At 40.4% G+C, this 25,675-nt stretch overlaps 1 protein-coding gene across 1 annotated transcript; it reads left to right on the top strand.

Annotated features, from left to right (window-relative positions):
• Positions 1 to 758: 758 nt before the first annotated feature.
• On the top strand, positions 759 to 25,253 carry LOC149315082 (alpha-1-antitrypsin-like). The gene is made up of 5 exons (XM_089523171.1): positions 759 to 864; positions 1,340 to 1,993; positions 4,387 to 4,657; positions 5,519 to 5,666; positions 25,020 to 25,253. The coding sequence occupies exons 1-5, from the start codon at positions 759 to 761 to the stop codon at positions 25,251 to 25,253; spliced, it is 1,413 nt and encodes a 470-aa protein (XP_089379297.1).
• The last annotated feature ends 422 nt before the right edge of the window (positions 25,254 to 25,675 follow it).

Below are 25,675 nucleotides of genomic sequence, written 5' to 3'. Positions count from 1 at the left end.
TGACAATGTTTAACAATGATCAAAGAAAGCAGTGATAATGAAAAGCGGTGATGAAGAATTCTGATGTGCGATGCTCATGTTCAATTTTATTACCGTATGTATTATCATCTTAATAAGTTTTTACTTATTTTTAACCCATTTTTGTATCTTGAATCAGTGATGTAGATTTTTATGATCAGTTTTATAACTATGTCTTATTTTTAGGTACTGTACTTTTAATGTATTTATATTGTTTTACAGCCATACAGTACTCTATATACATTTTAGAGTCCATATTATTACATTTTAGTTCTTTTCTATTTGCTTTAGAATTTCTATAGGATTTTATAGTGTTTTACTTGTTTTAGCGTTGTTTTGTGTTGTTTTGAAATGGCCTAAGGGCTAATCAATAAACATTTCTTCTATAAATGAAAAGCCTTGGAGAGAGGGCTATTTTTGCTGCTTTCACCCTATCTCTTCCATATTGCTGCCTAAGCCAAGAGAAGAGACAGTGCTGCTGCTGCTATCAGAGGATTCATCACTCTTTGTTTCTGCTGTATGGGTTTTGCTTGCTCTGCTGCCTGGGACTTTTCTGCCTCTTTTCTGAGCAAGATCACTTGATGCTGCCACTTAGAGCCACTTGATTAGGCTCCTCCTGTTGCAATAGGTTGGCAATTTACTGCTGGCTTTTTTGCTGCCTACACTAAAAGCAGATAATAATCCTGGGCCCACCGCAAGCAGATTGGGTTTATGATGATCACACAGCCCTCTCTGAAAGCATGCCGCAGCTGCTGACCCCAACCTGTACCACCAGGAGCCAGATTATCCTGGCTCCTTTTTGTTCCAGTCAAAAGGACCGGAGTGCAGTTTCTAGCTGTGCTGGAGGCATGCATCATATAAATGGCACACTTCCAACACATCCAGAAGCCACTTCTTTTGAACCATGTGTTTCAGGCCACAGAGCTGCCCTGAAGGTCACAAAATAATGAAACAGAAAATAAAATGTGTTTGTCATATTATCATCAGATAGATTGGTAGCTATTAGGGAGTATTAGAGCATATCCTTGATGGTAAGACTATCAATGGTTATAACTCATGATGACTGTATAATACTTCTGGTATCAGTATATGTCTCTCAGTATATTAGTATATGTCTCTCAATACTATTTGTTGCTAGGTGTGTGATTGTGCTTGTGCACTGCATGTAAATTTCCATAGTAGTTCCAACGATTGGGTTCATTTGAAATCCAGTGCTGGATTAGATAGGCCTTTGGTCTGATCTAGCATTGCTGAATTTGTATTCCAAATACAAACCTCAATATAATCAAAGAGTGAAAATATGAATTTTTTTTCTTTACAGATTTCTCCTACAAGGACACAATGTCTATTTTCAACCTGGCTTGGCTTCTCGCTGGCCTTTGTGTGCTTGTTCGCTGCCATCACATCCCTATTGACTTTCAGGCTGACAGCCAACATTCTCTTGTTGCAGTTCACCAAAATTTGCCCCATCTGAAGATAGCTCCAGGAAATATTGATTTTGCCTTCAAACTCTACCATGAGGTTGCTTTAGGGGCTGCTAAGAAGAATATATTCTTTTCTCCCCTGGGCATTTCCACTGCCTTTTCCATGCTGGCACTGGGAGCTAAGTCTCACACACTGAGTCAACTTTTATCAGGACTTAGCTTTAATCAGACAGAAATCACTGAGCAGGAAATACATGAAAGTTTTCGTGCACTCCTTGAGCACTTAAACAACCCCTCCATAAATATTGAGCTGACCCTTGGGAATGCCCTTTTCATAGATGAGGAATTCAAACCCCTAAAGAAGTTCCTGCAAGATGCTAAATATTTCTATAAGTCTGATATTTCTCATACTAACTTCAACAATTCTGAAGAAGCTGAAGAAGAGATTAATAGCTACATAAAGAAGAAAACCAATGGAAAATTAGTTGATGTTGTCAAGGGTCTTGATGCAGAGGTTGTAACGGTCCTTGTAAATTTTATATTCATGAAAGGTATGTCAAGCAGCCTCTTTTTATAAACACAACTGTATTGCTTTCTTATATACAGTAGAGTCTTGATTATCCAACATAAACGGGCCGACTGATAGTCAGATAGCTGAAAATGTTGGATAATCCAAGGCTCAGTCTCCCCAATAGCAATGCGCACGCACCCACACCACCATTGGGGACAAAAGTCCCTCGCCTCGCCTCGCCTTGCCTCACCTCCCTCCCTCCCTGCTTACCTTAGTCCTGTCTGCGGAGGAAGAGGCCTGGGTGCCCGGCCCTGGCCTGTCCTCCGTGGCTGCAGAGGACAAGCCAGGCCGAGGATGCAGCCTTGGCATGGGCCCAGACCTCTCTTTCCCAGGCCTTTCCTCTCCTTCAATGGGCTCCCTGGAGTCCTTTGGGGGAGAGGAAAGGGAGGCAGAGAAGAAGAGGCCTGGGCACCCACCCAGTCCTCCTCTTCCCGGACCTCCCCTTTACTCCAAAGGGCTCTTTGAAGTCCTTTGAGGGGAAGGGAAGGGAGGCAGGGCAGGAGAGGACTCAGCAGCTGTGGAGGAAGGTAAGTAGGGAACAAGGGAGGAAGGAAGGAAGGAGGAGGGAGGGAGTAGGGGAGGAGGCGAGGGGCGTCAGATAATCCGGAGTGTCGGATAACCAAAGGTCAGTTAACCGAGACGCTACTGTACTGCTCTAATTCCTCCTATCTCATATGAGTTGACAACAGGTTTAATAATGGTCCAAGACAAGACAAGAATTAACTAATTGATCAACATGTTGCGTAATTAATTTACATAAAGAATTAGATTTAACCTAATTTTTTAGCTTTCCCCATTAACACTAAAGCTAAAAATATACTTTAGTGTATTCACATATTAGAATTCACTGGGATTTGTTAGGTTATGTGCCTCTCTTCTGTCATATTCAGTAAAACAAGAAGGCCCCCTTACTCAGGAGAACTGGAAAAGAATATTAGATTTAGAAAGTAACTGTCATATAGCTCTGTTGGTTGGGGTAAAATTCAGAGATATAGGCATGTTAGCCTGGAATATCAGTATGTGAAGGGATCTTGTAGTACCTTTGAGACTAACTGTGCAAAAAATTTTGTTGTGTAAGCTTCATAGACTTGGGCGCAAAATTCATGGGCCAAAAATGCCAACTTTGGCCTGATCCAGGTGTGTGGTATACAGATGACGCACATCCCCAGATTGGCCCAATGCTGCACCGTGGCTTCCTAAGGTGGCCAAGAGCCACCTGCAAAAGGAGCACAAAAACAGCACTCCTTGCTAGCAGCCCATTCAGGACCACAGCAGCAGCCAGCCTCAGGACTGCAGCATCTGGTTGCCACAGTCCCACACAAATTGGGGTGACTGGGGCAAGAGTGTCCAGAGGCCACTCCAAGCTGACAGTCTGCTTGACCCCTTGGTATTCTTCCTCAGATGAATGGCATGAACTTTTGCCTAAGAAGGACCTTTATAACCAGACTATGTGAATAACCATAGAAATGCAGAACTTGTGGGTATGGTGATAAAGTTCAGTTTTAACTATGGTTGTTAAAATAGTAAGACAGCTAATTCAAGCACAGTTATCATCATATATAGCATGGGAAGAGAAATCTGGGAATTAATTCTAAAGACACTTTAGGAAGTAGGGCACTTGTTTATGTAGGTATAGTAAATCCAATAGTAACTCAGCAGGTCAAAACCTCAAAATGTTCTTGAATGTCAATGCAGACCAGGAACCAGCAGCATACATTAACTGAGGCAACCAGTTTCTACTAGACACAAATTTCAGAAACAAAAGTTGCTGATTACATTTTAGTAATATATTACATTATGGTTCTGATTACATTTTCACCAGAAACTCCACCAGAAACTGGTAATTGTATTAATTTACTAGTCATCATATTACCTTTTGAGTGGATTCTTTCACTGGTGGATGAAGATGGTGATAATGATAGTAATAACAATAGCATCCTCAGGTATATATCACTTCATATTGCACTAAGCCGTCTCTAAGTGGTTTACAACTGTAAGCCAATTGCCCCCATCAAGCTGGGTACTCATTTTAGTGAAAGGATGCAAGGCTGAGTCGACCCTGAGCCCCTGACTGGAATTGAACTCAGAACATGTGGTTTGTGAGTGGTTGCAGTACTGGCATTTAATCACTGCACTACCAGGGCTCCTGGTGATGATGATCCCCCTCCTCCTGTGAAAATAATTATTCAAATCACCTCATCTGTGTGTTTCCCTTCCTCAGTACTAATAACACAGAAATAGAGAGTTGGTGGCAAATCAGTACTGCCTATATGTCGCTTCATCAAATGCTATTCAGAATTCACTCAAAGCACACTGAAGTATCTGCTTATCATAGTGGGAATGCCTTTATGCTTTTCTCATTTTCTTCCTAAGCCCATTGGAAAAATCCTTTCAATCCTACAAATACTCAAGAAGATTACTTCTTTGTGGATGAACACACTACAATCAAAGTTCCTATGATGTTCAGAAATGGCCTTTATTATACATACCATGACACAGATCTGTCCTGTCAAGTGGCAGTGCTCCCATACCAGGGCACTACTTCAGCATTCTTTGTCCTGCCTGACCCAGGGAAAATGAAGCAGGTGGAAGATGCCCTAGGGAGAGAGCTTTTCTTAAAATGGTCAAATTCATTGAGAGAACAGTAAGTGAATGTGTTGTTGTGGGTAGAGTGTTACAGCATGATTACTGAGTGTTTGATTCCAATCCCTGCATCATCGTTTTTTCATCGTTCAGCTTGACGTATGTCAAATCTTGACGTATGTCAGAGGCAGGAGAATCTGTGCCTATAGCAAAACCCTATCCCCTTCCTAGGGTTGACAGAGCAGAATAAATATATGGAGGAGAACTCCTTCTGCAGTAGGATAGGAACCTCAATAATGTGGGAGCCCATCTGCCCGAGAAGGCCTACAGAAAGTCCTATAGTCTTTATGGGACTTAAAATGGCTTACCCTTGGATCAATAGTCTCTTTAACCTTCCTTCAGCTTATCATTTCCCACAAGCTCTCTACTTACACCAGCCTGGCATACGTATTTTCCCTCCATGGGATGTAAGACAGCACTAGAAGTCTGCAAGTGTAAGATCACCCTCTATTTAACTTCCTCCCTGAAAAAAGGGGTTCCTTTTTAAGTCTTTATTTATTTTAGCATTAATTATAATATTTCTATGCTATTCCCTGTTGTGAGATCTCACAGATAGTTCCATTAATGAAGAGGCAGTTTCATTTCTCTGTGGAACTCGAAATAGAAACTCAAGTGTGGAATCAAATTTCTGAGCGAAAGGTTCCACAGAACAAAATGCCAGGGTTCCTCTTCACATTTTCTTTATCTTCTCCACATGAAAGGATGTTTGGCACATGCAATGAAAATGATCCCAACCCTTTTCTCCTACAATGGCAAATGGAAACTTACTAAATGCAAGGATTACTCTAACACCTTTATGAACTAGCAAACTTGTAACATCTTTAAAAGAGACCTCAACAGTGCCTGGTTCTTACTTCAACAGGAGAATAAATCTCCATCTTCCAAAGTTTTCCATATCTACCAAATATGTTCTGAAAGGGATATTAAGAAGATTGGGTATTACTGATATATTTACAAATGAAGCCAATCTATCTGGAATTACTGGGAAGCCTGACCTGCAGGTTTGCAAGGTATGTGCCTCAAAATACATGATACTATAAAAATTAAACCATGAACAACAACAATTATTATTATTATTATTATTATTATTATTATTATTATCCCCATTTTCCAAAAGCCAGCTTACAAAAATTAAAACAAATACCGATAAAACAATATTGTAAAAATGCAGTTAAACTATATATAGGAAACCATTCAGCAAATTCAATTTTAAAAAACATTATTCAAAGTCCTTGAAATGAGTTCCTAAAGTTTTGTCAGAGTAGAAAAGTTTTGATTTGCTAAAGGAAGGAGCCCTGAAGAAGGAGCCATCCTAGCTTCTCTAGAGAGGGAAGACCAAATGCCCAGCCACTAAGAAGGCATTCTTCCTTGTTTCCACCAAACCTGCCTGTGAAGGTGATGTGACCAAGAGAAGAGCCACCCAAGCAGTTCTTAGAGTCCAAGCAAACTCGTGAAGTAACATACAGGCCATTAGATAGCCTGGACGTGAGCTGCATATGGTTTAAGCAGCACTTTTAAAGTACCTGCTAACAGACAGGTGAGCCAGCTGAGGTTTCTGAGCATTTTTCATAGGCAGCAATATGCACGGCATATTACAGTAATTCTAGAATGTAACCTAGACTTTATCACACTCACTTTTTCTCATTCCGTTCCTGTTCACAAACCGGACAGGTCGTGAAACGAGATGAAGGCTGATGCTACCGCACTCACTGTACTGCTTGATATGTAACATACTAGGAACAATTGCTATTGCACAGCGGTACTGGAGAAGATGACATGTTATCTGCCTGTAAACGGATATCACCACACAGCCAGGTCTCTTCCCAAGTGCAAACCATTCTTCCCCATTTTGCTGTGCATGTTACTTGTAAAAGATGATTGGGTGCAAAGTTCAAATGGAGGGCATTTCTATATTCTCCCATAGCCTTGTGCTGTGATCTCTAGTGTTGCGTGTCCCTCTGTGTATAGGCATATAATGGATTCGTGTATTTTGGATATCCTTTTCCACACTATGACAAGTTTCTTGAGGATGGAGTGGGAATGTACAAGGAGAAGATTTCTTTCTCGTTTTTTTAAAATGTTGTAAGGATAAATGCCCTAATTATTATATATATATATATATATATATATATGGAGTGGTCCATGTTCCCACATTATCATTATGTCACCATATGAATCCTGTTCTCTTGGTAATAAAAAAGAAAAAGTGCAGCAATAGAAGAAGCATTTCCACTCTGGATACAGCAGAAGTCTTGGCAGGAACAGTAGCAAGGGATGGAGATGATAAGTCAGGAGGAGGGGTTTAACGCTACATCATAACAGAGTTTGAATGGGGATGCAGTCAGGATGCCATAGACATCGCACACAGTGGGAATAATGGCCTTATAACATTTTCTGGGAAGGGAGGATGGAATTCAATTGTTGGAGCAAGATGATGTGAACGGAACAGAAAGAACCCGGAGAAGAATACTATACTGTATAAATGAGGCTTTGCAATAAAATCCGTTTCGTTCTATCCTTATTCAAACCACAAAATGTTACACAATATGTGTGCAATAAAGTCCTAGGACATGTATTGTAGACATTTCTAGGAAAGAGCTAGTGAAGCAACTTCTTGATTATTTCCTCCTCCCATATGAAGCTGAATAATTATGGGATACCAAACCATGTTAGTCTGGGGAATCAAAATACAGTGGACCCTTGTTATACGCTGGGGTTTGGTTCCAAGATCCCCCGTGTATAACAAAATCCGTGTATGTTCAAGTCCCATTAACTATAATGACATAGCAAAATGGCGTCCCTTATAAAAAATGGAAAATCAAGGTAAATTTATACTTTTTTGGAACATTTTCAAACAGTGATGGGAACCTGATGGGAACCAGAAAGCTAGTTTACTGCATGGTGGAATGTCGCCGCTGCCGCTGGTGTTCCCATCGGGTTTCCGATGTGTTCCAGGAGGCGCCATTTCTGGGAACAGTTTCAAAAGCGTTCCCACGCTCCGTGCGCGCCCGCGCTCGTGCTCGTTAGAACACATCGGGGGACGGTTTTGCCCCCATGCGATAACCTTCACTGTCTGTTAAACAGCCTCCAAGAGTGACAGGAGTCACATTTTCAGATAGAATGAGATAGAGAGAGAGAATTCCTTGTCTATCTAAGGAGGGAAAGGAGAATGCAATGCATAAAATTTTCAACAAGCCCACACGGGCAGAAGCCACTTTGTGGTTTCCTTGCCTTTGGAACAAAGTGGTTCTTATAGCCCCTGGTGCTCAAAGCTTCCCTCCATCAAAGATTGCTAAGGGAGAAATTTAAAGAAGACTGTTGCCTTCCTCAGGAACTTCACAAGGCACAAATCTTTTTTTACTTCACCCACCCAGTGGCACCACTAGGGTTGACATTATCTAGTGGGGTAACTGTTGGCATCATTTCCTGCCCCTGCCCCCTCAACTGACCTCCTTACATCCCACACAATATAGAATGTTTAGTAATGTTTGTGTTGCTGGGTTTTTTTGCACTAATGTTACTCATTAATCATAATTCTTGTATATCACTGAATGTAATGGTAATAGTTGTGGCATAAACAACTAGCAAAATTAAAATTATACCTTTAAATTACAGTATCAGATGCACAGTCTAAATGCATTTACAAATACACAGGATATTACTGCACCACAGTCTTAATACTTACTTACTGCCATTCTACTTTTATCGCTCTGGCTGCCTCCTGTAAATTCTGAGGTTTGTAGTTCACTGAGGCCTAAGAAGTCTCAGGCTGAGGATTCTAAATGCCCCCCCCCCAAAAAAAAAAACTGCAAATACCAGAGCACTTAAAGTGGAATAGCAGCACTACAGAGTGTGGTGTAATTTCTATCGTTTCATGGGGTTAAAGTGAAAATTTGGCAAAATGTTATACTTTTTAAAGAAATTTTAAAATGAATTTTAACCTTTTTTTAAAAAAAAATTAGCATGTCTTGATGCATTGTACAGTTCTATTGTCACTACTCTGAGGCATTTAAGACCACAACTGGATCTATTGTAGGCCTGCTGAAGCCTCCCCCCAGTGGGGAGTGGGAAAGATCTATGTCCTCATAGCCAGAAAGAATTACTTCAGCCTCTTAGTTCTGCTGGGCTCTCCTGGAAGTTGCAGTGGCTGAGGCAACCTCTTTGCATCTGGCTATGGAGCGTAGCCAAATGACACTGCACTTCCCACTAGGCAGTGGTGTCACTGAGTTTGGTATCACCCAGTAACTGATGGTGTCTGTGGACCTCCTCTCATATCCTATCATACATTGTGGAAGTGCAAAATAGTTTTACTGTGGCACAAGACTTAAGTAAAGAAAAACATGGTGGTGCTTCTGTAAAGCAGTGTGAAGGATTTCTTTTTCCCAGGAAAGGCTTCCCAGAAAGAAAGAAAGAAAGAAAGAAAGAGAAATAAAAATAAAAGAAACACTATTTTAAATACCTTTTCTGAACAACAACACCCCCCCTTGTTAACATAAATAACAGAATTATTTAGAGGGCAAATTGCATCAAGTCCTGGTGGTGCAGTGGTTAAATGCCTGTACAGCAGCCATTCACCCACAAACCACACGGTTGTGAGTTCAATCCCAGCCAGGGGCTCAGGGTCGACTCAGCTTTGCATCCTTCTGAGGTTGCTAAAATGATTACCCAGCGTGATGGGGACAATTAGCTTACAATTGTAAACCACTCAGAGACTACTTAGGTGGTATGAACGAGTATATAAATAAAGCTGATATTGCTACTGCTATCACCCAGAGACGTCTATAGGCTCAATTTGTTATTTTTGGAACTAAATTTTTTGTGTGATTGAAAAGAGGGGTTTGAAGGATGGTCTTTGGGGCATTACTGGGGTTGCACTTTGCCAATCTCTGCTTTAAGGGAATCCCCAAAATTGGAAGGAGTCAGGACTACACGCCCTGCTTATACCCCATACATTGCAAATAACCCAATGCCCCAATCACATTACAGTAAATCTGTGGCAGGATAAATGGGATAGCAAAGAACCCATGTTGCTGAAGGGCCATGACGACTAGAACTCTATAAGCCCACCAGCAACCTATGAGTAAAAGTCTCTCCCAGCTGCATTAACCAGCTCAGAGTAATGCACAGAACAATAGCAGGAGGTGGCTTTGAGAAGATTCACATGGTGCTCCCCCAATTCTAAATGGTTGGAGGAGACAGAAGTCCAATCCCCTAGAAGTTGCAGTGGCTGAGGCAATCATACAAAGAACTTTCCTCAGCTTGAAACAACTTGAAGGCACACAAAACAACAACAAGCTCATCTAGTTTGGATTCCCAACAGTTAATCCCAGAGTTGGAAGAGACCGTCAAGGGGCATCCAGTCCACCCCCTTCAGTCATGCAGGAATACATAGGATCCTAGAGTTGGCAGGGTGCCATCCAGGAATACATAGGATCCTAGAGTTGGCAGGGTGCCATCCAGGAATATATAGCACCCTAGAGTTGGAAGTGACCCCAGGGATCATCCAGTCCAATCCCCTTCTGCCATACACCCACAGATTGACCTTGGGCAAGTCACATGCTCTCAGTCTCAGGGGAAGGCAATGGGTTCCTTCCAACCCTATGATCCTACATATTCCTGCATGGCAGAAGGAGGTTGGACTGGATGACCCCTGGATTCCTTTCAATGATAGGATTTTTCCATGGCAGAATTCCTGCTTGGCAGAAGGGAGTTGCCTCTTGACCTCAAACACACATCATTCTCTTATTTTACCAGTTTACTTTAGCAAGCTAGGAAGAGCAAAGGGGAAGGAGGGAGAAGGCATCCCTGGCCCCTCACCTTCTGGGATTTGTAGTTGGGTGAGGTATTCAGTTTGGTCTGCCTCAGTAAAGTACAAATTCCAGGATTATTTGAGAGAGAGGCTGCTGTGGTTGTACTAGATGGCCCCTTGCAGTCTCTTCCAACTCTAGGAAGTTTGACTCTAGCTTTAACTTAAAAAATGCTTTCTTTAGATGCATGCAACAAAACCAAGACAGAATTGCCATCCCATTACCATAACAAAGCCACTAGCCTCTGGTAAGTTCCATTATAACACCAAGTCTCAGTGTTTGCTTTGCTTACACAAATTATGTAAATCCTGCCCATCAAAATGTCATTTCAAAGATCTTGTCCCTTCATTTGCAAATTATTTTAAAAACACTTCCTTCTTGGTCAAGGAGGTCCATGTTTTATGGAGTTTTAAAGAGCTTATGGAAGTATCAAGTAACAAATATCTCATATGCTTAATGAATAGTGAAGAACATTCTTTACCTCACTACTCACAAGTTACTGGGATACAGTAGACTACCACTATGAGCAGTGCTGTGGCTAATGTTGCAACTGGACTCAAGCAGAACTGATGTTCAGCTGTTCACATGCTCAGAGGTGAAAGGAAAGTCTGAAGCTACACAACACATATTAAAGGAACATAGAATATGAAAAGCATGAATCAGTGGAAGCTATATATAGTAAACCAAGAAATGGAGCATAAAAAATATTGCAATACTTGGGGTGAGCTAAAGTGGACCAGAATTGGATATTTTGAGTCAGATAATTAAACAATGTTTTACTCAGAAAATGAAAATCTAAAGAAAAACAGGGTGGCATTAGTAGTGAGGAGAGATGTAGCAAAAGCAGTCAAAGAACATAATGCAAAGTCTAACTGAGGTCCAAAACACACTGCAGAAATGATCCAGTTTGAGACCACTTTAACCGCCCTAGCTCAGTCATAGGGGATACTGGGAATTGTAGTTTATTCTGCACTAGCGCTCTCTGACACAGAAGGCTAAATGTCTCACATACAGAAAGTAGCAAAGACTTTGAATGATTACTGAAGGTCAATGAAGAAAGTGCAGAGACAGGCTAACAACTGAACTGAAGAAAACAAAAATAATGACCACAGACAATCTACATAACTTCAAAGTAGAGGTTGAAGACCATGAGTCTTAAAGATGCTGCTACATTCCTCCCCCCACTCCTTTCCTTCATTTAAAACTCCATTTATGAAATGTTGGCATTTGATTATCTCTGTTCAGCCTTGTGGAACTTATTAGTGGTCTTAGTGGTCTTCGTGCTTCCGGATTACAATTAGCTACAGCAGCCCATTTCAGTGTAGGGCTAGTGCCCTCCCCAGGCCTGCAGGGAGAAAGTGATAGATCAGTTGTGGATGGCAGAGCTGCAGATGGTGGCACACATCTCTGGTATCTGGAGCACCCAGGCCAGAATACACACCTACTTGACCCTCATAATGCAATGATGGGAAGATCCTCTAATTACATATATGTGCACATGCAATCACAGCAGGGCAGCATTGTCAAGAACTGCCACTCCCGTCAGTTCAGTAAGCCAGCCATCTGTATTTTGACAGCAAAAGTTTATTTCACTAACCAAAGAAATTAACAGTGTGGCTTCTGTAAACAGAACTACCACATTCCCCAGTCACAGCCATAGAGTAAGCAATGCCCCACTCTGTATGTTTACAGGCTTTCCTTCCATTCATTCATAGAATCATAACCCAAAACATTCTTGCACCCAGACTTGCTTGCTACTCAACCATCTCATGCACTTTAATGTTAGGCCCCTTTCAGATTTCCCAGTAATCTGGTCTTGTTGAATATCAGTACCAGCATCCTCCCCAACACATCTGTTTACCAGCCAGCCAGGCAATTGTTTTTCCCTTGGGGAAACACTACAAACACTACAATTCCCACCAGCTTCATCACCAAACCCCTCTTACTAGTTTATATTATATTCATGATACTGACAGCATATCTGTTTTAGAATCCAACAATTCTATATGATATAAGCATAAACAATAGCATTACTAAAGAAAGGGAAAATACAGCAAACAGCAAAACACTTTTATAGCAATATCTGCCAGATTCCTGACAAGCACCTGTGAGGAAGGGAAAAGGGTGCAATTCTTATTGCTTGTAAATGAGTTATTCATCTCTCCTTCGGGGGTCCCAGCTGGTGGTACCTCTGGAGAAAATTTGGAGTTGGGAGGAAGAGAGTAATTTGCCAGTACCAACTCCAAAAGGAAGATCACCATGGGTCTTTTTGCTATTACATGCTTCCAAGTCTACAAAAACCAAACAGAATTGGATACAGGATGGATGGGGAAAAGATGGGTCAACACAGCACAATAACAGCCATTCACACAGCAGCAATGTATCAGTCACATGGCTAAAGACAAGGAAAGAGAAACATTTAGGATATCATCAAGTCAGGCTCTCTCACACATTTCATCATCCCTCATACCCAACAAAGTGCAGATGAAACAAAAGATTAATAACCCCAGCAAAACGGCTTTTTAACTCCCCTTTAACCATAAACTGATATAGTCAAAGCAGAAAAGATATGAGCAGCTGCACGACAAGAAAAATGTGAGGAGACACCAACTGCAATGCATAGAGAAGAAAGTGTTTCTTCCCCTCCAGTCACCAATTAATGATGTCTAGAACAGCTCTTTCAAAGAGCAAAAAAGTAAACCTGCCCAGGAAGGTCAGAACGTTCTGATCAATTGAGTAACACTGGTCAGGTGGTAGGAAATTCCTTGCACAATGAATCAGCTGGAGAAGAAGAGAGTTCCTGAAAGCATCCCTTTTATGCAACCAGCATGAAACAAGCAAGAGGAAGAAGTTGTTGAGAGATGTTCTCCTGTACACATAATCAAAATCAATATGACATTGTTACTTTTTGTACTACTGTGTGTGCTCATCTAGTTTCGTAGATAAAAGACTGTTTAATAGGAAGGATAACTGGGTATTACAGGAACATCTCAGTAGGACAACCACAGTGCTTGTTCAAAGATCTCAATCTTGCCCATTTAAGACCAGCTTTAAAGCTACCTTCTCGCATTAACTGAAGCTCTACAAAGCCAAGAAACAGGAAGCAGAGCTTGGAAGTAACTTGTGCATAATTCATTACTTGCAACTGTTTCCTTTCCCCAGTAATGAAGTTATAAAAGAAATAACAGAGAACAAGCACATAATGGGTTTTTAAATACATCTATTAAAAGATCTATAACTTTGTCATACTGATTCAAATCGCACAACCATAAAACTTTGGTATCTTTTTAGTTGACCATGGTTTCCTCCTATGGCATCCTAGAATATGTAGTTTGTAGGCAAGAACTTTGAATTCTCTGCTACTGATTTCTAAATCCCTCTCAAACTACAAATCCAAGGATTCCATAGGATGGAGCAAAGATGATAAAAGTGTGATTAAAGTGCTATAATTGTGCCATATGGAAACAGGCCTTGTTTCATGTTCTTCTGAGACAGACTTATAATTTTAAATTCCAAAATAAAGTGACAAACTTCTCTGATAAAATTCTTAAGACCCAGCACAGTATAGTTGTTTAAATGTTGGGCTACAACCATGAAAAACTAGGGTTCGAATCCTCGATTGACCATGGAAACCCATTGGGTGACCTTGGGCAAGTCACACTCTCTTAGCTGAAAAAACCCTGTGATAGGATCACCTTGGGGTCACATTAAGTCAAAACAATTTGAAGTGGCTTGAAGGCACTCAGGAATAACAACAGAAAATTAAACTACAAGCACTGTAACAAGTTATAGTAAGAATAAAAAACACTGTAATGAGTTTAATCTCCTTTCAACCATCATCAATCTTTATATCCTGAAAAGAGCAGCACTTTTTCCAAAACATCTATTGTGAGAAAAAAGCAGGAGATGGGGCTACCTCTCCTATCAATGGCCTGGTACATACGGGCCCTTTGTGACACCCTCGTCACGTGCTAGAGTTGCCTGTATAAATGAGCACCGCCACTGTTATGTAATCGCCATGCAGCGTCTGCATGGCGCCGCACTGTGCTTATGTAAACAGTGCACCAGTGGCACACTCGTTATGCCGCGGATTTAGAAGAACCCGCTTTTCGTGGGTTGTTTTTCCACCAGCAGGAAGCCATGCAGTTTGGTGGCTGTGGCTTCCCTCCAGCGGAGTGGGCTGTCCCACGCCAATATAGTTCACTCTCTCAACCTCAGAGCTTTTTTCCAAAGTGTCACAGAGTCCTACAGTTGGAAGGGACCACTAAGGGCCATCCAGTCCAATATCCTTCTGCCAGGCAGAAATACACAGAATTCTATAATCCTAAAACTGGAAGAGACTGCCAGGGACCATCTAGGCAAACACTCTCTCCTGCATTTCGTAAAAGGTGGGCCATTGTCCTCCTCTAAGGCTGAGAGAGTTGGGTGAGGTAGTCAGCCTGGTCTGCCTCAGTAAACCACAAATCCCAGAATTCTCTAGAAGAGAGGCTGTTGGCACACTTGCAGAATTAGCCTTTTGAGTTACAGCTCCATCCTGTGGGATCCTGGGATTTGTAGTTTAGCCTGGTCTGCCTCAGTAAACTATAAATCCCAGAATTCTGTAAGAGAGAGGCTGCTGTGGTTGTACTGGATAGCCCCTTGGGATCCCTTCCAACTCTAGGATCCTATGTATTTATGAATGGCAAAAGGGGTTGGACTGGATGACCTTTGGGGCTCCCTTCTAACTCTAGAGACTTTTTCACATGGGATTCAAGCATCATTAAAATGTGATTAAATTGTGCTAATAGTGTGATCAGGGGGAAGATTATCACACCCCACATGCTTCTCCCATTAATGTCCCATGCATAAGCTGTAATTGACACATCTTTGGGTATAAACAGAAATTCCCATTATTACCCAATGATGCATCCATTACAGTTTACACATGGCATATGAACAAGAGAAGCACATGGGGGTGTTATAATCTCCCTCCCCCCATTGCACTATTAGCACAATTTAATCACATCTTAATTACTTTTTCCTCCTCTGTGTGAAAGAGCTCTAGGAGTCCTGAAGGTGCCTGTTGCTGTTGTGTGCCTTCAAGTTGTTTCAAGTTGAGGTAAATTCTTTGTTTAGACCTCTACCAAACCTCCTTTTGCCATGTTAATCTGGTCATTTTTTGCTTTGAAATGCAAATCAAATTAGCCATAGCCTAATGCAGCACACATAATTAGCGTAAATGTTCACACCTTCCCTTTTGATCTTTCAGGAAATTTGTCAAAAATCTTTGTCTCCCCACAGAGAGGGAGGGACGAAGGACTTAAAAATCTCTGTCTTTACAAAATTTAATTTTTTTAAAAAAATTACAGGAATGAGATTAGAAAATTGATTTGGCACAACACTTATCTCAGATACCTCCTTACATATTGGCAAAGGTATATGTCTAATCTTATTTGGAATGGGGGGACCCAAGGATAAGATTTTTAATATTGGCAAGAGTTGAGAGAGAGAGGAGGTTTTGGAGTACCAGATTTGAGGCTGGATTAGTTTGAGAAATAAAACATCGTTGGATTAAGAGCGCCTTGATTTAAGGTTTGGTTGGCATGGTTATGTTTGGTATAATAAGATTAAAGTTCATGATTTTTTTAAAAAAAAAATCATGCCATAGGAAGGGTACTGCTGAAAGTTTGGAAAAATACATATTAAGATTTTGTGTAAAATTGCTTATCACCACAAGAAGCGATTTGTACAAAAAATTTCAACCAAAAGGTTCATGTACAAAAATTTCTTAGAAAAGTGAAATGAAGAATTTGTTATTACAGATAAACAACAATTGGAACAGGAAGGTTTTAGGCTACAATGGTTTCCCTATATACAAATCCTGGAAAGATATAAATTAATTACAACAACTGAGATTTTGAAGAAATCAAATCAGAAACTGAGATAAGATCACATGAAAATGGTGATCATTTGTTCGCCAAAATGCATAACTTGTTTACAAACCTTAGTTTTAAAGAGGAAGTACTAAACAAGTGTATCATTAAATGGTCCAGAAGTATAGGGCATAATTTTGACATGGCCCAATGGGGTAAAACATGGATGAAAAGTCTTCAGTATACTCTTTGTTATGATCTGAAATATTTATTCTTTTTAAAAAGATGATGAAGCAATGTTATCTCACCCCAGTTAAACTGGTGAGAGTGTACGAAGAGGTAAATGACAATTGTTGGGAACGGAAAGAAAGAAAGAAAGAAAGAAAGAAAGAAAGAAAGAAAGAAAGAAAGAAAGAGTTTCTTTTCCCCATATGTCATGGAAGTATAGGAAAGCAAAAATAAATAAATAAATAAATAAATATTCTAGATGATGATTAGATTTCATTTACAAAAACAAAGGTGAGTAAGAATTACAATCAGAACTTTTCATGTGTAACTAAACATTCTTGCTCCTTTTGTCTCCTTTTTTAGGCACAACATACTATTTTGTTTGCTTGAGTTCCAATTTGTTGATGAAGTTGAATTACAAAGGGGGGGGGGGGGCAGATTGAAGACTATAACTAAAATGAATTGGAAAGATAGAATGTTACCAGGTGTTGCTTGTCATGCAACCAGATAACAAGCAGCACCTGCTGCTGTTTCCTCTTCTATGCAACCATTAAAGGTACAAGAGCCCACTCCGGTTTTCACTGGCAAGCTGAAGATGAGTGTGGACCAGTTCTTTCTGATTAAATCCAATTGCAAGTCTCAACTAGAAAAGAGCCATTAAATCAACTGAGGATAGGAAGACAACACTTACGTAAATGCCAGTGCTTCAACAGTTCTACTCTAGTTGGGGCTAGCAATTAGATTTAGGCCTGTATGTGATAGAAGGACTCAGAGAAGGAGAAGAAAATATTAGAAAATAGAAAATGAAAGATGAAAAGGAAAATAGGGAAAAGAAGGAAGAGACAAATTGAAGTATTGGACAGAAACTGTGAACAGAAAGTAAAATGAACTAGCTGGGGATGATTTTTGTATACTAGTTCTAGCATACCTTAGGCCCTTTAAGGGGAGGAAATGAGGAAATGACACTTAACTTTATGCTAATGTTTTATGAGAAGCTACTGTCTTAAGCATGATGAGCGATTGTAAGTCTCACGGAAATGAAATCACTGGCATTTATATCACAGTAAATATAGATTGTATCAGGTCTGTCTGTCACAAAAAGGGCAGTCTGCCGGTGCCATTTTGACATACGGAATACGTGCTAGGGTTGCGGGCCGTCTGTAAGCGACACCCTGAGGCAACCCTAGCACATCATCAAGACGTGCATCGAGGCCCATCTGTACTGGGCCATAGTTTCCTTGGTAAGAATAACTAAGGTTGTATCCACACTGCAGAATAAAAACAGTTTGATACCACTTTAACTGCCATGACTGTATCCTGCAGAATCCTGGGATTTGTAGTTTGGTGAGACACCAGAAAATTTGGTATAAGAGATAGAAATAACATGGAAAGAATAGGAATAGGTTCCTGAACCACCAAAGACAAAACCAGTTCATTGGTTAAATGTCTGTACTACAACCCCTCACTCACAAAGCCACAAGGTTGTGATTTCAATACCAGCCAGGGGCTCAGGGTCAGCTCAACCTGACATCCTTCTGAGGTTACTAAAATGAGTACCCAGCTTGTTGGGGGCAATTAGCTTACACATTGTAAACCGCTTAGGAAGTGCTTGTGCACTGATAAGTGATATCGAAATGTACTTACTATTACTATAATATGTTTCAGCAAACTTTTTATTGTTGTTGTTGTTGTTATTGTTATTCAAAAATAACAATATACATATTTAAATGAAACAGCCAGGTCAGGTAAGCTTTCCATAATAAAACAAAAATATTTGAACCTTCTAGAGACCATTTGAAAGCTCTTTCAAAAATCTATCTAGATGTGATCCCCCCCCCCTTTCTTTCACTAGCTTATGGTTTGGGCGGCTAATTTATTTAATAGTCTGCTTTTCTCCCAAATGGGAGAAATCTTACAGATCTATTCCCTTTGCTATTCACAAAAGCTCAAGAAAGGATTCTCTGGGCAGTTGCTGCTTATCTTGACTTTTGAAAATGCACACACAGCTACAGTAAGATTGGCTAGAGCAGAATGCCATTGTGTCCCATCTTCTATTGTTTACAGCAGACATTTTACTACATGTTAGTACAATTTGGACAATTTCATTGTCCAAAAGGTGGAAAAGGCAACAAGGGGGTCAGCTATTTTAGATCTGATCCTAACCAACAAGGATGACTTGGTTAATGGGGTGCAAGTGGTGGGACCCTTAGGTGAAAGTGACCATGTTCTCCTGGAGTTTGTTATACAATGGAAAGGAGAAGCTAGGCAGAGCCAGACACACATTCTAGACTTTAGGAGAGCAGATTTCAGTAAACTAAGAGAAGTATTGAGGGTGAGCCCGAGGTCAGAAATACTAAAAGAGAAGGGAGTTCAGGATGGATGGGAGTTTCTCAAAAGGGAGATATTGAAGGCACAATTCAAAGCAATTCCAGTGAGGAAGAAAAATGGGAGGTGTCTCAAGAAACCAGGATGGATGACTTTCAACTAAGCTAAGTTTTAAATGAAACATGTATAAGAAATGGAAATAGGGGGAAATCACCAAAAAGGAATCCAAAGAAATAGCAGGCAAGTGTAGGGGTAAAGTCAGAAAAGCTAAAGTTCAGAATGAACTCAGGCTTGCTAGAGGTTAAAAAGAATAAAAAGGGATTTTTGGATATGTCCGCAGCAAAAGGAAGAAGAAGGAAATGGTAGGGCCACTGCGTGGAAAAGATAGCAAAATGCTAACAGGGGACAGAGAAAAGGCAGAATTACTCAACACCTTTTTTGCCTCAGTCTTCTCAGAAAAGAAAAAGCGTGCTCAACTTGAGGATAATGGAGCAGAGGACAGAAAATAGGAATTTCAGCACAGAATAAGTAAAGAGATAGTACAGGAATACCTATTTAACCTAAACGATTATAAGACTCCAGGACCAGATGAACTACATCCAAGGGTATTAAAAGAACTGGCAAATGTAATATTGGAGCCATTGGCAATAATTTTGGAAAACTCCGGGAGAACAGGAGAAATCCCAGCAGACTGGAGGAGGGCAAATGTTGTCCCCATCTTCAAAAAGGGGGAAAAAGAGGATCCCAACAATTATCGTCCAGTTAATCTGACATCAATACCAGGAAAGATTCTAGAATAGATCATTAAAAAGAGAGTCTGTGAACATCTAGAAAGCAATGCCATAATGACAAAAAGTCAACACGGGTTTCAGAGAAAGAAGTCATGCCAGACAAACCTGATCTCTTTTTTTGATAAAATTACTGGCTTGTTAGATGAAGGGAATGCTGTGGATATAGTATATCTTGATTTCAGTAAGGCCTTTGACAAGGTTTCCCATGATATTCTTGCAAACAAGCTTGTAAAATGTGGGCTAGACAAGGTAACTGTTACATGGATTTGTAATTGGTTGACTGGCCGAACCCAAAGGGTGCTCAACAATGGCTCCTTTTCATCCTGGAGAGAAGTGACCAGTGGGGTCCCACAGGGCTCTGTCCTGGGCCCAGAGCTATTCAACATCTTTATCAATGACTTAGAGGACAAAATTGGAGGCATACTTATCAAATTTGCAGATGACACCAAATTAGGAGGAATAGCTAGCACCCCAGAGGAAAGGATCAAAATTCAAAATGACCTGAATAAACTAGAAAGCTGGGCCAAAGCTAACAAAATGAAATTCAGCATGGATAAATGTAAGGTACTGCACTTAGGGCAGAAAAATGAAATGCACAGATATAGGATGGGGGACACTTGGCTGACTGAAACTGTGTGTGAAAGGGATCTAGGAGTCCAAGTAGACCACAAGTTGAACATGACTCAACAGTGCACTGCGGCAGCTAAAAGCCTATGTGATTTTAGACTGCATCAATAGAAGTATAGTGTCTAGATCAAGCTGCTCCAGAGACTAGGAGCCAGAACAATGGATGCAAGCTACAAGAAAAGAGATTCCACCTCAACATTAGGAGGAACCTCCTGACAGTAAGGGCTGTTTGACAGTGGAACACATTTCCTTGGAGTGTAGTGGAGTCTCCCTCCTTGGAAGTCTTTAAACAGAGGCTGGATGGCCATCTGTCGGGGATGCTGTGATGGAGAGTTCCTGCATGGCAGGGGTTGGACTGGATGGCCCTTGTGGTCTCTTCCAACTCTACGATTCTATGATTCTACAACTCAAGTCAGTTTGACCTACATGTAGCCACTCTGTGTTCCCCAAAGTTTGCAGAGCTGGACTCTCCCATCCATGTTAGTTCATCATGGCTCCTTTAGACCTTGCAGAATCCAATAATTCATTGGGAATGCCAACAGTCATGAGACCTTTTCTGCTATTTCCTGAAATATGTGTAGGTTGCTCATTCAGGAGCATCTAGGCCCTAGGATTTAATAACAAGTACAGCAAGTACATTTCTATACCACTTACCAGTGTACTTAAGCACTCCTAAGCAATGTGTAAGCTAATTGCCCTCAACAACCTGGGTAGTCATTTTAGCAACCTTGGAAGGAAGGAAGCCTGAGTCAAGCCTGAGCCCTTTTGCTGGGATTGAACTCGCAACCTTATGGTTTGTGAGTAAGTGGCTGCAGTACAGGCATTTATCCAGTGTACAATCAGGGCTCTAAACCTGAAACCTAGGATGACTCCTACCAATGTCATTTAGCACCATCCACAGGTGTTTAGAACGTGTCATTCAAAGAACCTCCCCCCCCCCCCCACACTAAATCTGACAAATAAAGAATGGAAATTACTTTTTAAGTACTAGTTCAGTCTCAAACTCTGCTCTGAAGAGAACTTAGCTTTAACACTTTTACAAGCACAGATTTTAATACACTGAAGTTGTAGTTCAACTAAAGAAACTTTTGCAAGCATGAAGGTTTCCAATCCCTACTTTTAATGGTCCCCAGTGCTCCCTTTTGGACCACATTCTCTTTTCTTTATTTTTTTATATTATCAAGTTAAATGTGGCCAACCTTCAAATAATCCTAATTATAATCCACTAACAACCATCAAATATTTGGAAGAGGAGAAATTATGAGAAATTATGATATTGATGATTAACTTTACTCAAGTAAAAACAAAGTTTTCCAAACTTTGGGCTGCTCTTCACTTGCCACATTTTCTTCCTTCCTTCCTTCCTTCCTTCCTTCCTTCCTTCCTTCCTTTCTTTTTCTTTTCTTTCTTTTTAGAATCCTCACTCATCTCCAAAATACTAATTATTTTAATACAGAGAATTAACCAATGGGGTGCCATAGGGTTCTCTCCTGGGCCCAGTGCTATTCAATATCTTTTATCAATGACTTCAATGAAAGAATAGGGGCATGCTTATCAAATTGCAGATGACACAGAATTAGTAGGAATAGCTAATAACCCAAAAGATAGTATCAAAATTCAAAGTGACCTTAATAGATTAAAAGATGGGCCAAAGCTAATAAAATGAATTTCAACATGGAGAAATGTAAAGTACTGCATTTAAGGCAAAAATAAAAATGAAATGCATAGATTTAGGAAGTGGGACATCTGGTTTAACAAGACTATATATGAAAAGGATCTAGGAGTCTAGTAGATCACACATTGAACATGAGTCAACAGTGTAATGCGGCAGCTAAAAAGACCAGTGCGATTCTAGGCTGCATCAATAGAAGCATAGTATCTATATCAAGGGAAGTAATAGTGCCACTGCTTTTGTCAGGCCTCACCTGGAATACTGTGTTCAGTTTTGGCCACCACAATTCAAAAAGGATGCTGATAAACTGGAATGTGTCCAAAGGAGAGAGATTCAAAGGGTGGAGGGTCTGGAAAACATGCCCAATGAGGAATGACTTAGGGAGCTGGGTATGTTTAGTCTGGAGAAGAGAAGGTAAAGAGATGATATGATAGTCCTGTTTAACTATTTGAAGAGAGGTCATATTGAGGATGGAGCAAGCTTGTTTTCTGCTGCTCCAAAGACTAAGACCAGGAACAATGAATACAAGCTACAGGAATAGAGATCCCACCATTAGAAAGAACCGCATGACAGTAAGATCTGTTCAGAGAGTGTTGGAGTCTCCTTCTTTGGAGGTCTTTAAACAGAGGCTGAATGGCCATCTGTCGGAGGTATTTTGATTGTGAGATCAATCAAATCTTGAGATCAATCTTGCATGATAGGGGTTTGTACTGAATGGCCCTTGTGATCTTTTCCAACTCTATGATTCTATGATTCTACGATAATCATAATAATTCCTACTAATAATCACCAGATATTTGGAAACAGAGTCATGATTATGATGATAATCACCATCATCCAGGAGGGCATTATAGAGATCGACAGAATGGATATCAGTTCAGAAGCAAGACCTGCTACATTTTAACTGGTAAGCCACCACATCCCTTTATTTTCAATGTAACACTCTATAATTAGTGCTTCAGGATTGCAGGACTTATATGTTCATCAGATTTTATCAAATCCAAATTCCAACTCTTGTAGTCTTGGATCAAACATGGAGTAAGAAACTGGAATATCTAGTACCAAGCCTTTATGTTTTTAATTAGCTTCAGCATATTGCACTGAATTCCCATTCTAGGAGAGAGCAGACAGTAGACCTAGGACCTCTAGTGTACAGAAATTATAATTCTTGGTCAATATAATTTGCAGAAATATCATCTGTTTAATGTTTAATAGAAAACATGCATTTATCAGGAATGCTTCACCATATAAAGGAAAGTCCAGGTTCAGAACCTTTTGTTGCTCCTTCAGAGAGGTACCTTGAGTGTAACGTATGTATCATACTTTTTCCTTCCATGAATATGAAAAATGTCTGCTTCCTTAGAATGATCTAATATTTATTTTGTCAAATAAATTATCAGTGTTTCTTATTTTTCAGAGTAACCTATATTTTATTGTATTTGGCCAGTTCTTGCAAATTGGTCATTTTAAGAGTGTAAAAAATGGGGGGGGGGGGGGGGTAATGTGAAATAACAGCAGCAGTTTCCTTGGCTCTTTTAAAATTACTTGCTATGACATCCTCTTTTTGACTCCCTTACCTTTGGATGTTTCTTTTCCTATGTTTCTAGTCTTCAGACTCATCCTTCTGCTTTCTCAGCTAAATCTCATGCTTGCTTTAGAGATCTGGAGATGGTGCGATGTTGATTCCCACTTCCTACACTTTAATGTAGTTGCATGTCCAGAAAGTAATTCTACTCATTATTACTGCTCTGTGAAAGTCCAGACTTCCTTAAATTTATAAAACCCTTCATCCCTTTGAAGAAAAAAACTTGTTGTTTGTTTTTTTTTGAAGAGCTATATGCCATTTGCTCCTCTTCTTCTTTTTCCTCTTTGTAATGTTTAGAATTCTTGAGATTATTTTTTATTTTAATAATTTCATGTGTTTGATAGAGGCCCACTGCCTCATTTTAAAGACATTGTAAATACATATTTTGAATTTAACTTGAATTTAACATTCAGTATGAGAGCCAGCACGGTGTAGTGGAATGAGTAGCTGGACTATGACAATAGAGACCAGGGTTCAAATCATTACTCAACCATTGAAATCCACTGGGTGGCCTTGAGCAATGCACATATTCTCAGCATCAGAGGAAGGCAATGGCAAACCTCTGAACAAATCTTGCCAAGAAAATCCCATGACAGGGTTGCCTTAGGGTCTTAGGATGACTTGGAGGCACACAACACCACACATATTCAATTTCATTATAAAAAGGGCGATTTTATTCTTCCTCATTGATCTGATAGTGTCCGCTATGATGGAAAGCAACTGGGCAACAGGACTTTCTATCCATCTCACCACCATCACAGGTTTGTTTAGTGAAGACACAAGAAAGAGCCTTCTGGGTAGCTGCTCCCAAGCTGTGAAACGCCTTCCCATGGAAGACTCAGTTAACCCCCTCCATCCTCTCTTTCTACTGACAGCCAAAGGTCATTTTATTTTGTCAGGTCTTTACTCTTAACTTATTGTGAAGAGTGTTTTAATGAGTGGTATATTACTTCCATCCTTTTGACTATTTTCTACAAAACTGTTTTAATTTAGTGTTTTAATAGGATTGTTTATCTGCATTTTTAACTTCTGTTATCAAATATGTTTTAGTTGTACTTTGTTTTAATTTGTTGTAATCTTGTTGAGAGCTAGTGGTGTAGTGGTTTGAGCACTGGACTATAGCTCTGGAGACCAAGGTTCAACTCCTGGGTCAGCCATGCAAACCTTGGGCAAGCCACACTCTCGCAGCTTCAGAGGATGGCAATGGCAAACCCCCTGTGAAGAAACTTGCCAAGAAAACATCATGATAGGTTCACCTTAGGATTGCCATAAGTTGGAAATGACTTGAAGTCACATATCAACAACAACAATAACAACAACACAGCCAACAGGGGTGTTTTGTGTGGGTGCTTAGTGGGAGAGTTTTGAAGGTGAGATCCTGAGTTCTGTTTTAGTAAGTACTTAAGACTACTGAATATGGACAGTCAGGGAGCTGCTGCAGTCACCTGCAATAGCTGTTGTATGTCTGGTTTCTAGCTGAAGGATGTGGGTAACTTCACCTTCACCAATTGCAAGTTGGCTCCCTTGTTGGAAGAGAAGGTCGAGCAACTTGACACAGATTTATCCACTCTGCAGCATATTAGAAAGCATGAGGATTTCTTAGACAGAGCAGAGCAGACTGTCTTGGTTGAGGAATACACAGGGAACATCTTTGGGGTGGAGGTCAGTTCCCAGATAGAAGAGGTACAGTTGGAGGAATGTGACACATAGAAGTAGAAAGACTGGGGATCATTCTGTGAGTTTAGACCTGCAGAATCATTTTGAAGTGCTCTCCCTTATCAGTAGTGATGAGGTGAAGTAGGAAGAGCAGCAGTCTCTGTCCTCAGAGAATATGCACAAAACCTTGAAAGGTTCAGCACATACAATGGCCTCTGCCAAACCTTAGAGGAGGTTTGTGGGCTTGGCAAGATTTTCTGAGAGATGTGCTGTCTTCCTGAGACAAAAACCCACTGTCCATTATCCCTTCCTCTTGGTCCATGTGGAAACTAATAATACTTACTGCAAGACACTCATGCACTGAGTGTAACTTTCCATAGGCATTCCAAGGATTGGGTTCTTTGGAAATCCAGTGCTGGATTAGATAGGCCTTTGGTCTGATCTAGCATTGCTGATTTTGTATTCTGAATACCAAG

The sequence above is a fragment of the Sceloporus occidentalis genome, unplaced genomic scaffold (assembly GCF_023333645.1).
Source record: "Sceloporus occidentalis isolate IW3139 unplaced genomic scaffold, rSceOcc1.0.p SCAF_4, whole genome shotgun sequence".
Lineage (NCBI taxonomy): Eukaryota > Metazoa > Chordata > Lepidosauria > Squamata > Phrynosomatidae > Sceloporus > Sceloporus occidentalis.
This window is presented reverse-complemented; position numbering and strand designations above follow the sequence as displayed.

What these genes read in the sequence shown, in the direction of transcription:
- LOC149315082 (XM_089523171.1), top strand. Translation starts at nt 759, where the DNA reads ATGCCGCAGCTGCTGACCCCAACCTGTACCACCAGGAGCCAGATTATC. An exon ending in AGTTTCTAGCTGTGCTGGAG is followed by an intron (nt 865 to 1,339) that starts GCATGCATCATA and finishes TTTTCTTTACAG; the next exon opens with ATTTCTCCTACAAGGACACA. An exon ending in CTGACCTGCAGGTTTGCAAG is followed by an intron (nt 5,667 to 25,019) that starts GTATGTGCCTCA and finishes TCTGGTTTCTAG; the next exon opens with CTGAAGGATGTGGGTAACTT.